The 13,935-nt window shown below is 52.8% G+C and overlaps 1 protein-coding gene across 1 annotated transcript in view; it reads right to left on the reverse strand.

Annotated features, from left to right (window-relative positions):
- Window positions 1-13,935, reverse strand: part of Phactr3 (phosphatase and actin regulator 3) — a 205,782-nt gene that overhangs the window by 31,994 nt on the left and 159,853 nt on the right. Inside the window, exon 8 of the mRNA XM_004644177.2 lies at window positions 7,990-8,143. Within this exon, the coding sequence (XP_004644234.1) occupies window positions 7,990-8,143 (154 nt within the window). The remainder of the gene's footprint in view (window positions 1-7,989; window positions 8,144-13,935) is intronic.

Raw genomic sequence — 13,935 nt, forward strand, 5'->3', positions numbered from 1 at the left:
TAGGTCTGCTCGTCTGCACTGTGGAGTAGGTCTGCTCGTCTGCACTGTGGAGTAGGTCTGCTCATCTGCACTGTGGAGTAGGTCTGCTCGTCTGCACTGTGGAGTAGGTCTGCTCGTCTGCACTGTGGAGTAGGTCTGCTCGTCTGCACTGTGGAGTAGGTCTGCTCGTCTTTGTGTCCTGGCCCCGGCCACTGCATGAGCCTGGTGTTTCCCTGTAGCCCAAGCGATGGCCAAGGCCGCCTGAACCGACTGGGTGAACGGGGCCTGCTCTGCACCCCACCCTTGCTGTGAATGGCCATACGCGTAGGCCCATTTGGGACACTTTCTTCCGGCATGGCCTCTGTGGATGAAACATGGGCAGAAGACGAAGTCCCCGAGATTCTTTAGGGCGCAACGACATTGTAACGAGCAATGCTGCCAGGCCCTGACAAGGAGCACATGTGCCACGTGGCCAGTACATCAGGGCGGCCACCTGCGGTGTCCGCAGTCACAAGCGCAGTTCTCCAGTCCCCACACGAGCTTCTGTGCTGCTAATGCGGACGGGCCCCATTAATGCGGCCTTTCACCACGAGGGACCTCAGCCTGTGTCATCAGAACCTGCAGTCAGAAGTCCTGCCTGGCTTTAGACATGAGGGTTCGAGAGCCTACAGTGGGGCGCCCCACCACGCCCCATTCAAGGAGCCAGGCAGGAACTGTGCTCACCCAAAGTCTCCAATCCCAGCTGGATTTAGGGGCCGTAGGGGAAGCTACTCCTGGCCACAACGATGACAGCCCAAGTGACTTCTCCCAGGTGTCCTTGGTTCTTTGCTTTCAGTGTGGGATGAAGCCTGAAGACCAGCAGAGGGAGGCACCCACCAGAACCGCAGCAGAGCCCTGCCAGCTTCGGTCAACCCACCCAGGTCCAACTGTCAGCTTTGTGATCGAGTCTGGTACCAGACACTGCCTGCTGCCTTCCACTTGTCTGCAAGTTACCAAAGGACACTTCCGCGGCTGTGGGAATTGTCCACAGGGGCTCGGGTACAAACCCATGGCAGAACGAAGGCTCCAGCAAGACAAAGCCAGCCTCCACCCCCAGCCCTGTGGGGACCGTGACGCCACTTCTCAGTGTACTTCCTGCAGGAAGCACATCTGGATGAGAAGGTTCTGATCCCAGCTGTCACACTGCCCTAAACCTATCGCGATGAACAGCAAGGTCGGCCGCAGTGTGTGAGGACACAGCCCAGCAACATCTCACCCCTTGCAAGGCCTTGGGTTGTAGAAGGAGGGCCACAGAAGAAGCCACACAACCTGCAGACGTGCAGAGCCCATGTCACCGACAGAGATGTCAGAAAACTGGTGCTGGTGGTCGTCTGCTGTGGCCAGGAGGACCCAGAGGGACTAGCACAGCCTCAGCCTGGGGACTCTGCTCTGGCACAGGGTGGGATCCTGGGTGTCCATGGGCCGCCCTAGCCATGCCATTCCCATTTAGTCCCACAGCCTCATCTGAAGTCCAGGTACAGGATGTCAACCTGGTGAACTTGTGTGCTGCATGCGATACATTCAGGAAGCATGCCCCGGCAGACACTGCCCCGGGACTGTCTGGTCATGACCCGAGCATCTACCACCACGCGCCATCTAAAGGCAGAGGACCAGGGGAGCCTTGGAGAAGCTGGAGAAGCCCCATCCTGTGAGGCCTCTCAGGAAGGCCCTGCCCAAGGCCCGGGGCAACCGCGGCAGTGCTTTTACAGGAGCCAAATCTACTCACACCTTCTCGGACTCCTTCGCTTTCCCCTTTTCCTCTTACTTCTCCCTTCTAAATTCTTCGCTGCCGCAGATGGAACTCTGGGCTGCATACGCAAACGGTTGCCCCAGCACGGCACCCTCGCTGATGTTATTTCCGAGTTCCCCATTCACAGGTGACTGCCGGGGTGAGATGGGCTTGTGAAGCTCAACCTTCACAGTCACCCTGATGGGCTCAAGAGACACCTAGGAATTGCCGAAGCTACTTCCGGGTAGGTGTGAGACTGAGGTCCAAGGGGTGACGTCAGGCACTGTGACCCTGGTCCCCTCCCCTCTGCTCTTCCCTGCTCTCTGCTTCCGGCTACCACAAGTTTTCTTTCTTTTGCCACCTCCCTCCACCATGGTGCTTAGAGGCTGCTGGCCGCAAACTGATGCCTCTGAAGCCATAATGCAAACCCAGCCTCTCCTCTTTAGGTTGTGTGTGTCAGCTGCTTGATCCCAGGGATGGAAAGCTGGTTAGTTCAGGGATAAAGCCCACCCTTCTAGAGCCAGATACTGCTACTTAGTTCTTTATCAGTACTTACCTCTTAATATCATTAAAACATGGCATTTAAGGGGCATATTACGTAAGTGTCTTATTGTTAACTGGGGGCAAATGTTACTTGTTATGTAATTTTTATGTTTGCAGTTACGAGTGAAGTTCTTTTCCATACATATGTTCACTCCCCCTCATCCTGCGCACGCCGGGATTACTTTCTGAGCTGGTGGGTCCTACTGTATGACTTCATGGCTGGTTTTCATTCATATCGAATTCGGTATACTTTTCTAACACTTCTGGAAATGTAGTTCATGTAAATATTTCATAAAAAGAGAAGACTTTGTCCTGTGGGAAAAGGATCACACAGCCCTCTCTGAAGTGTGAAGATCTTGGCGCAGACTAAGGGTCTGCCATGGTGGAGGGACGAGGCCATCGGGCACCCCCGCTGCTTCTGAAATACTACAGCGCTGCCACAAGCGAGCAGTGGAAAGCCCTTCTGATAACGCTGCAGATGGCAAAATCTCCCGGATCGCAATGCAGCCTTTGGATTAAATTTTAATAGGTAAAAAGTCCAGAACTGGATTTAAAAACATGTAGAGGAAGATGTCCCTGAGATCAGATGAAGAGTTGAAATTGAGGCGAAGGGCATAGGACAGAAGGTCAGACACAGGCGCGCACCCCAAGGGCACAGCGCTTCACTAGAGCTTCCTGCGGACCAAAACAATCGATCACAGAATGTGTGTTCCCCTTAGGACACCAACAAGCCCACCGGCCGCCACTGAGCAGAAGCCCAGGTAAGGCAGCGAAGGTCACAATATAGTTAAGGCAGTAGTGACCCAAGGGGAACACAGGCTCTTCACACAGGGCTCCCCACTCGGGAGGGGGCGGTGCCCAGGGAGCTGCACTTCACCGCCTCCTAGGATTCCATTTTCACAGCCAGAGGTGAGAACTGACGGGCTCAGAGGGCTGCTGTCCACTCCAGCATGTCCTCCTTTCACTCCCTGCTGTGTGATCTTGGGCAGAAACACTCACTTCTGAATTTGCCTCACCTGAAAAATGGGGTCACTCATAGTACCTACCTCAGAGAGCTCGTGAGACCCTTCAGGAGACAAGACCCCATCCCACAATGAAACTTCCACTCTACAGAAACAATTGGCTTTCTTGGGGGCAACTGAAGGAATACACTTTTTCTCTAAGCACAGAAACAACCAAACTTTCAAACCACTACGTCTGCAGTGCAGAGAAGCTGTGCAGCGCCTGGTGTGCGCAAGACGAGGTTCCACGCTGGTGCCCTGGGCCCCCAGTCGCCCCCCACAGCGCTGGCCAGTCTCCATCCTGACCCTCTGGAGCATCAGACGTCCTTCTAAAGGCCTGCGGATCTCGAGGCTCGTGCAGCGGGGGCAGGCAGGGCACAGTCTTTTCCCCCAGGACCTGTGTTCTCTTACAGGCCTAAGTGGTAGCAGGCTGTTCTAAATGCAGTGGAACAGAATGTACAAGAGAGCTGAGAGATCAGTTAACAACTGCGTTAACATGCTAAATGCCAACTACTGAAGGATGCTTTGGAGTTTAATCAGATTCTCACTCACAGCCCCAGAACAAAGGACGCCCCAAGAGAGCGCTAATGGGAGACACGTGCGCCACTCAGGAGGTGCATACCCAGTGCTGGGCCTCCAGACGAATCACACCACCACAGTCACACACAGCATGTGGCACCTCCCGCAAGCATCCACGGCAAGGTGTCACAGGCACCTGGCGGCCCAGCAGCTCTGGCCCTTCAGCCGCTATTTATCCAACAGCTTCATGTGACTTTCTTGAGACTGCTGTTGGCCTCTGTGTCCTGTGCAGGTGGCAACCAGCCCAAGTGCAGGTGAGCTGGGCCATAAGAGCAACCCCAGCTCTAGTGTCTCCATCCATGTTCCACTGCTTTCTCCCATGAACTCACGGGGAACCCCACAGGGCCCCGAGGAAACTGCCTCCCTTTCTGTTCCCAGGCCAGGACAGAGCACACCGAGGCTGGGAGGCCAGGCTTCCAGCTCGCCTGTCTACCTTCTCCAAAGCCCGGCTGGGCTGAGTGTTTTTCCTAATATTTTCACGAAGGATCTCAAACTCTACCCGACCCCGGGCTGGGTGACATTTTGCACTGATCGCTCCCTCTCCAACTCAGGAGCAGAGTTCTTTATGCCAAAGGACTGTCACCAGCTGATGGCTTAGGTACACTCTGATCAAAGCTAGCCCAACAGGAGAAAGGGCAAAGCCGTGACTCAGCTGCGCACGACAGCGCCTGGGGGCCCGGGGGCCCGGCCGAGGCTGGGTCTGTGCTCCAGGACTGCAGATGCAAAGCTGGCTTTTGCTAGCTAGGCAGCCGCAAGACAGTTCAGTCCCTCATTGGAACTTAATTTTCTCATCTCTACACTGAGAGGGTGACCTAAATGGGGCGCATGGTTGGCACCAAAGAGCGACAGTGGTTGCTGGCCTTCTTGCTGCTGGTGTTTCTTAAGGGGTAAGGCAGAAGGACTGAGGTGGCATGATGCGTCACTGCTGGGGACCCCATCTGACACCAGGGAACTGCAGGTCCTCCACCCTGTACTTGTCCTCTTATACATGTCTTAAAGGCAAGCGGAAGCCCTTGTGCAGAAAGGGCTAGGGCCGGGGAGATAGCTCAGTGGCACAAGCACCTGCCTGGAAGGCACAAGGTCCTGAGTTCTATTTCCAGTACCAAACAAAGAGAAAGGGGGACGTTAACCCAAACCTTGCTATCTATAGTCCATCGACCAGCAACACAGAGTGTGTGTCACGTGGCCCAGGGTGGGGCTGGGGTAAAAATGTTTACCCTGAAAAACTTGGGAGCACTAGGAAAATAAACTATTATGGGCCTGTAAATAAAAGAGAAAAAAAAAAGAATGAAAATACCACAAGCTCTTCAGGATACGCTAGATGGCACGTTGCTATGGAAACCAGAGGCTGAATTATTCAGTAAGAGATGCTGGAAGAATATCACAAAGGAGGCAAAAGACAAAGAGAGCCAATTAAACCATTCCTGTAGGGAAAACAAACCGTGCCCCTCGGGAAGCCAATCTGACCTCTTGGGAGGGAGGCGGTGTCTGAGCTCCTGGCTTCTCTGTCTCACTGTCCAGCTGCTTTTCCATTTTCAGCCATGAAGACAGCCTTACAGGGAGCTACTACACCCTAGCCCCAGGTCTAAAATTAGCTACGGGTGCTGTGAGTCACAGCACAAGGCGAACGCCAGGTTCTCGCTTCTGGTACCTCCTCGGCAGCCCTGACTTCTCCCTCGGGAGCCACCGCCAGGGATGGGCGCCCAGACTTCCCTGGTGTTCAGTGACATCGTGACAGCTTTTGTAGTATTTGTGAGCTACATGTGCTGTCACCCTTTCCCTACCTTCTGTTTATTCACTTAATATTTCGGTTTGCAAGAGAACTCAGTGTCATTTTGAAGCAGGCATTTGCCAGTGGTGCAGTTAGAAAGCAAGCAAACGATAGGAGGAGTCCCGAGAACTCTTTTGACTAGCAAAGACCTCTCAACAATGGCACTTCTACGGTCTGACCTAAAACGTGCTCCTGAAGTCTCGTGCGCTCAGAGGTGTGGCTCTGGGGAGGTGAGCAGGTCCTGGAGGCGCCAAATGCTCTGCCGGGAGGTGGGGGCGCCTGAAGAGGCGGCTCTGTGTGTGCGCGCGGCTGCAGGGTGGGCGCCGCCCGGTCTCCACCAAGCTCTGCGCGTCCCAGCCGTGTGGGGATGTTGCTCTCCTCCACCACCCTCCTGCCTTACAGTCCCCACCAGAGAGGGGACCCTCTGAAAGCATGACTCCGCACGAGCCCTTTCTCCTTTGTTCCGAGTGCACCGTGTGTTCCATCCCAGACACAGGCTCAAATCCTAAATCCTGTGGGCCCTAAAACGGATCAGTGCTTGGCAAACTGCGTTCCATGGGCTGCTTCCTATTTTTGAAATAAAGTTTTATAGCCATCCAGCCATGCCTGCAAGTTTACAGAGCATCTGTAGCTGCTCTAGTGCCTCAGTGCGGCTGCTGAGTGGGTGGGATGGACAGCGTGGCTGCACAACGGAGGGAATTCACCACTGCTCCTCAAAACAGCCAACTCCTGAGGGACGTGCCTGTCAGCATGTGACATGGCTTGAGACCTCACAAGGATTACAGTGGCACGAGCACACCCAGCAGTCCCTCTTCGACAGCAAGCCAAGCGGATGATGTCATCCCACCTTTCCAGATAGGAGAACTGAGCCCCAGAGCAGCACCCAGCACCCTCAGTGTTTGAAGCGGTCTCACAGCTGGTGCCTGGGCTTTACCCATGAACATTCCCAGCCCTCGCTCTACAGAGGACTCTGCAGGAGGTGGGAACCCGGGGCGCCAGGTCCACATGGGGAGCACAGACAAAGGCTCATCTAACAGGAGACGGCCTGGCCTACAGTCGAGCAGGAACTGCCTCTGGAAGCGCCCGAGACAACCTGCAGACAAGTCCTTCTCATACCCTACAGGACGCCAAGCACTGGTTGGAATTGTTTTTGGTGATCATGGTGGGCTGTCCTACCAGTACACAGTGGGTGGAGCCTGGAGTACTCCTGAACACCCTGCAGCTCCTCCTCTGTGGAGCCACAGCTGGGAACCCTGCTTGAGACCCTTGCTGCTCGAAGTGTGGTCCGCAGACCTGCCATGAGCACCCAGCTGGTTGGGGTCGCAGGCTCTCAGGTCTTGCTTTGGCCTGTGGTTTCAGAACCTGCATTCCCTGACCGCTCATCAGCAGGGCCCAATGAGAAGCACTGTGACAGAGGGCGGGTGGAAGGAGGCAGAGACAGCGACACCAGCTGATCCGCTCATCCCCTCTGCCAGCTCTGGGGCTTAAACTGCGACAGGCAGCCTGGGGGAGTCCAGGGCGCTGTCCCTGCAAGTTGAGCCCTGAGCTCTTTGTGGACAGGCTGGCAGCTGCTGAGAGGAACAGGGAGGAGGATGACACACCAAATGCCACATCAGGGCTCTGTGCTCTGCACCTTCCCACCCTGCAGCTCAGAAGCCGAGGGCCGGGTCTTCCCAGAAGAACCCACCAGAGTATGCTCTCCTGCTCTGGACCACCTAAATGGCCTGGATGGCTGGGGCTGGGCCACCCTCCAGCTCTCCCCCTTCACAGTCACCTCCACCCACAGCGACCGCCAGGAGGTCACATGACCAGCAGGCACCTCAAGGGGAGTAAAGTTGGTACTGACTCGCGGCTTGGTGCCACAGCCAGATGTCTCACTGCACATCCACTTTGCCCCAACGTAGGTGCACACCGAGGCACACAGTACGTGTGAGTGTGGCTTTGCTTGAAAACCTTACAAGATCAAGCCACACCACATCTACATTCTTGCCAAAAAATGTACAGGTGAATAGGGACTTCTCCCTGTCCCCGGTCCTGGCCCAGGAACTTCTTACCAGTTTGTCCAGTCCCTTCTGGCTAGGACCCCCTCATCTCCGGCACACATCTGATTTGGCTCTGATTTCCCTCCCAGGGGACAGTTGGCGATGTCTAGGAACAGTTTTGATTGTCATGGGAAATGACAAGTAGAGCCCACGGGGGCTGCTAAGCCTCCTACACGTATAGGACCGTCCCCAGGACAGAACACTGTCACCAGAGCTCTGCGCAGGGCTGAGGGACGGGCTGTGCCTGCTGCCCAGCACAGGGGCAGGCAGGACTTCCCATGGCCGAGTCTGTGCCCTCTCACTTACTTGGAGAGTTTCAGCTCAATCTGCTGCCGAATTTCCTGTCTTTCTTCGTCAGTCCTCCTGGGGAAAATATTCCGGTCTTCTAGTTCCTGCCTGCTGGGCCGGTTCCTCAGCCTCACTGCCAGCAGCTCCTTCTTGCACTTCCTGGGCAGTGTTCCTAGGAGACCCATGCGGAAGGGGAGACAAGAGGACAGAAAATGGGTCTTAGGATGCTGCTGCTCATCACGGAGCCTCCCAAGGGTGGGAGGCAGGAGTCTGCACCACAGGGATGGATAGCAGGGAGACCCGCAAGCCATGGCGGGGGAGGAGGACAGCACAGGGGACGTGAAGCCATGTGCCAGCTCATTCAGGCCCTGCCGAGAGGATCCTGCCCGCAGGTGTCCAGAGACAGCCCACGTTGACACTCTGGGGAGTGATTATTAATACCATCTGCTTTTTCCTCTCAAAAGCGTCTGAGTTGGGGACATTAATTATACAGTAATGACCTCTAGGGGCTGTGCCCCACCCCCACCCCCCGCCTCATCCCTTTGTCTACCACCTCCTGGCCATGCAGGCTTTCTTTCAGCTTCTAGGATAGTGGTGGTGAATGCATGGCATGCGGGCTGCACTGGGCTATTGGTGTTTGCAAGTTCTAAAAGGTTTGCCATCATTGTCCTAGAACACCCCACTTCTCTTTCCTCTGTCTGCCCCCTGCTCCAGCTGGGCCACCATGTACGGCACAAAGCCAAGTCCCGAACCATCCCCGCACTGTGCTGCTCCAGCCCTTCTGTTACCAACATGTTCCTTGCTGTCCACTTCATGGCCTGTCTCTTCCACTGAACTTAAACTCTGTCCTGCCCCCTGCACGGCATCTCGGAATGGCACGGAGACAGCCGGCCACCAGGGAGAATCCCAGGGGAACGTGGCCTGGCTGCTACCGCACCTGCTGGGCTGCTTGTTCTTGGAGTTTACAGCCAGCCTGCATCAGCTGAACAAAACTGGGGTATGAAGAGGATCTTGGGGACTGGACTAAATTCACACAAGAACAGAAACGGTACCAGCTGCATGCATCGGTGCAGAGGGGCACTGGCAACGGCTGGGGAGCTGTACAGTTGAACTTCCCATCAACTGGGCCTCCTGCCACGGCCTGGCCATGTGCACGCTGACCGCTTGCCGTTCTACAGTGTCAGCCACGATGGGGTGGCAGCTTTGGGGCTGGTGGCTTTGAAGTTTCACGAGGTGGCCTAGGGGCTTCAAGCCACCGTCCCACTTCCTCAGATGAAGGCAAAATTCATTTCTTAAGAAGAACTGCTCCCCAGAGCAAGTGCACTCCTGCTCTGAATGGTGGGTGTAGGGAGTGAGGAAGTCAGCCAGACGCCATGTCACCTGAGGAGGAATTTGGGACACGGTAGGAGACGAAAGCGGAATTCAGCGGGGGCTTGAGCTTCTAATATAACCTGTTTGTCGTGTGCCTTAGAGAGAAAGAAAAATAATGACTGAAAGCCATTTCAGTAAGAAGTCTAGCCTGGATCTGCCTTAATAGCTTTATAAATGACTTCAGTTTTGTATTTATAGAATCATAAGGAGCCTGAAGGAGTCACACACATTTTTTATTTGGTCTTTACTGCACACCACAGGGAAAGGGAAAGCTGTGGTGATGTTCGTGAGTTTTGGAAGTCTCAAAGGTCTAGAGGCAAATTCTTGATGAATGTCAAGGGTCTAATGAAATCTTGAGGCATTAGGAGTTGGATGTTAGAGTCCCGGGATGAGAGGGTGTCTAATGCCGGACATAAATAAATAAATAAATAAATAAATAAAATGAAATTGAAAAGGACTGGCATTTTCCAAGAACTACAGTGTGCTGAAGCATAAAACTATACTGACTGTGGTTTTATCATTTTAGCTTTTAATAAAGTGGGTGCTTAAGCTCACTGCATATGTCTGAGGTTTGTCATTACAAACTTTTCATTGCATTTTTTCTTTACTGAGAAGAAGGCAGCGCGCCACTGGAGATTTCCAGATGTGAATGAGGCCGCAGCCTCAGGACTGTCATGCTGGTAGCGAGTGACTCATCTGTTGTCCTGTCCAGACCCAGGATCCCAGCAAGGCATAGAAGGGCACGGGAGAGGCATGTGGCAGGGTCTAGCAAGGTGCTGGGCTGGCTTCGGGGTGTATGGTGATCCTCACCAAGCTATCTGGAAGTTACATCACTTTGTGACCGTAGCAGTTTGCACTACTTAAAATTCAAAAGAGGAAATTTCTAGAAAGATTGCTTGCAAGGGGAACTTTTCAGAAGGTGGGGTGACCCTTCTGCTCGGCTGATTGAATTAATCTGAAGGAGCATCCCCAGAGCATCTTGGCTGTCCATGAGCAGGAAGCTGAGAATAGGGGCACACTTCCTGTCCCCAGTTCTCATAGGAAACAACTCTCTCTCCAGGGCTCCCAGACGCGACTGCTCCCTCTTCCTCTTGTCTCCTCCAGAGTTCCCAACTGCAGCAGCCTGCCTCCTAAACTAATGTGGCAAGTACATAAACATACACAAAGGGATACTTATCCCAGCCTTATTAGCGAGAGAAGGAAATTAAACGCAACCTAAGCGTCCAATGAGAGGGCACCTGCTAAGTCACGGCGCATCTTCTCCACCTGGATATTGCGTTCCTGCTACAAATCACGATGCATACGCTACTTAGTGTCAAGAAAGCCTCCCAATAGACCACCGAGGAAAGAATGCTACAAAACCATATTATATAGACACATGTGTACACGTGTGTGCCCCATGCTCACTCCTTCTTGCCAGTACCAGTACAGTGACCCAGACAGCACTCGGAAGTGAGCTTCAGGGCTGCCCTGCAGACACTTTCAGAAGCTGGTCCCCGTCACCCTCCACAGCACACACACACACACACACACACACACACACACGCTGCTTCGCCAAGCGTGGGCCTCTGGACCTGTCCCCAGCCCCCAGCATTCACTCCCATTATCCACGGCAGGAAGCAAAAGATGCTGGCAGGGCATCTCTGAGCTCACAGAGGCAGGAGTGCTGTCAGCCATGCCTTTGAAGCCTCTCACTCCTCTTCTACTGGGCACCACACCAGCCTGGTGTCCCCCACTTCTGCTGGCTCCTCTTGTCCTCCCCACCTCTAAACAGAGAGCTTCCTTTAAGCCCTTCCCTTGACACTAAATCTTTCCCCACATTCTCTTTGGTCCCAGGACCTGCTGATAGCTCCAAATTTCCAGGACAAAATGCAGCTCCCTCCTCAGTTCTGGGCCTCCCTAATCACCCTTGCACCACGCTGCCCCGGGTCTCTACCAGGCATTTAACTCCAGCGTGGCCACAGCAGGACCACAATGGAAACCCGGGGCCACTGCAGTGTCCACGCGCCTAACTCATGGCTCTGCTCAGATCACTAAGGCGCCCACCCCACACCTGGTGTCTAAGAGCAACACCTGGGGGGCGTGGACAGCTGCTCACTGCAGGGCACAGGTGAGGGAAGTCAAGTCACAGTGTGCACTCAAGCATGTCCTGCCTGCTCCTGCCTCCTGCACAGCACACCCCCTTTTGTCTCTTCGGGTGCCTTTCTCCCTAACGCAGTCAGAGCACGAGCATGGATATGACACAGAGGCTCCGAGAAGGCGGGCATCCCAGTCTGCAGAGGAACCGTGAGGGCACTAACCTCTGCTTCCGGCCAGGGAAGCAGCACATTCTGCACTGTCCTCCACTGAAAACAAAGCGGTAACACGTATCTATGAAATGACGGTTTTTAAGATGCTAAGAATCAGTAACAAAGCATAGACATTCTTCAGATACAAAAATCAAATGAGGTGAGCTTTAGGGCTGCCCTGCAGACGCCTTCAGACAGCTTGCAGCACCTGGCCCTCGGGCTGGGAACCCAGAAAGAGGGCGGAATGTGCCTGAGTTGACAAGCAGAGACTAAGGGGACCACAGCACCCAGAGGTGGTGGCACAGAGGAGTGGGAAGGAGAGAGGAAGCACAGAGATCTGCAGAGGTCCTGAGATTCCGGCTGCTACTGCACTGTGAGGAAAGGGCCACGGGTGGGCCGGGCTCAGAGCCTGCTCGCATCATCCAGCCAGCGAGATGTCATGGTGCACACGACACCGTGTACAGCATGCACAGTGCCCTGCCGTGGTGATGGGCAAAAGACAGTGCTGCATTGAGTGCGACTCTGGTTCTGTTGAAGATATTTTAAAGACAGACGTGGCTAAATTGGGCTATTTGCAAGTAAGTGAAATGCTTCCTAGAATAGAGTTCAAGGATGTGCACAGGAACAGGAGCATATGTATCCAACAATGAGGCAAGTATATTCACACTGCAGGCCATCCAACCAGAGCTCACACACCTGTGAAGAAGCAGGCACAAGCTCCTCGAGCCTCAAGCCTTGTAATGGAAAGTGTCGAGGCCACCGCTACCTAAACCAATGAAGATGGGAGAAACTCAACAGCATGGAGACAAAGGCAGACACGCAGTCAGAGAGTGACAGAGAAAACAGGACAGCAGGGTCACGTCAGGAACCCTCCAGGGAGGCGGCACTGGAGCAGCATCTTTAAGGCACTGGAGGGGGGAGCAGGCAGTTCAGTGAGCTCCACAGTCAGTAAAAGTGCCTTTCGGACTGAAGGCAAAATGAATGGTTCTTTGGTCATATGAAAGCTGTCATCAGAATTCACCAGCAGCAGACACACACTACAGGCAAAGGCAAAAGAAATCTTTCATTTGGAGGACATGGGACCAGACGAAACCTGAGTGTGACCAAAGAAAAGAAGAGTCACGGCATGCTAGCCACAGGTGTGAATGTATAAACACTGCCTTTTATTTTTTTTAAAGAGAGAAAACAGACTTTATCAATAATATTAGCAACATAGTATGAGTTGTATAAGATATGCACAGAGGAGATGAAACAATAAAGCAAAGGCTGAGAAAGGAAAGGAAGGAGCTTGCTGCTGCAGGAGGAAGTGGTATAATTGGATGAAAACAGTAACAAGGCAAAGGTGAACTCTGGGACAAACACCAGAGCAGCCAACTCCTGAAAGTCCCCAACAGAGCGGCTGATAAGCAGATGGCAGCAGGAAAGTAGAACAGCAAGCCTCATGTGAAGAAGGTGGAAAGAGTGGAAAGAAGAACGCAAATCATAGGAACCCACAGGAAATAAACATCCACGTGCTAGATTGCAACCTAATAAAATCAACTATATTAAATCTAAATATTTAACCCCCTAATTGAAAGTAAAGACTATTAGAATGGTTAAAACACAAGATCAAAGTAAATGATGCCGGTAAACTATGCATGTTAAACAGACAACAGATGAAAAATGTAACAAAACAATGCTGAAAGGGGTGTATTAAATGTATTAGATAGAGAAGACTTTAGGCAAAGGGACATATTTGAGATAGAAAGGGTCATCTCATAATTGTAAAGAAATAACTTCAACAGGAAGGCATAAAATAATCTGATAAAACTTGAGAACTTAATAGCTGGTGATTTCAAAATTCTTCCCTAAATAATTCAGGGAACAAGTCCACAGAAATCTGTGTGTGTTTGGGTGGCTGCTGACTGCCAGCACTGGCTATCTGCTCTAACATTTACAACACTCCACCCTCGATGAGCGGCCACTGGAGGCATACGCATGACCCTTAGCAAGACAAGGCTGAATCTGTCCTGGGAAATTCCAGAGGACTCAAGTCCCATGAAGATGCTCTCTGGGGAGAGTGGAATAATCGATAATAAAAAGGTCTCTAGAAATCTATGCAAATATTTGGAAACTAACAAAAAACCTTCTGAATAATCCACAGTGCCAAGAAGCAATCAAAGGGAAAATTAGAATGTTAAAACAAAGCAAAATACATAACAATAATATTAAGAGGGAAATATATGGTAGGGAATGTCTACATTAAGAAAGAAGAATTAAGGCCAGTGAGATAGCTCGGTGGTCTAAAGCGTCTGTTTAGGCAAGC

This window comes from Octodon degus, unplaced genomic scaffold, assembly GCF_000260255.1.
Source record: "Octodon degus isolate 3935 unplaced genomic scaffold, OctDeg1.0 scaffold00194, whole genome shotgun sequence".
Classification (NCBI taxonomy): Eukaryota; Metazoa; Chordata; class Mammalia; order Rodentia; family Octodontidae; genus Octodon; species Octodon degus.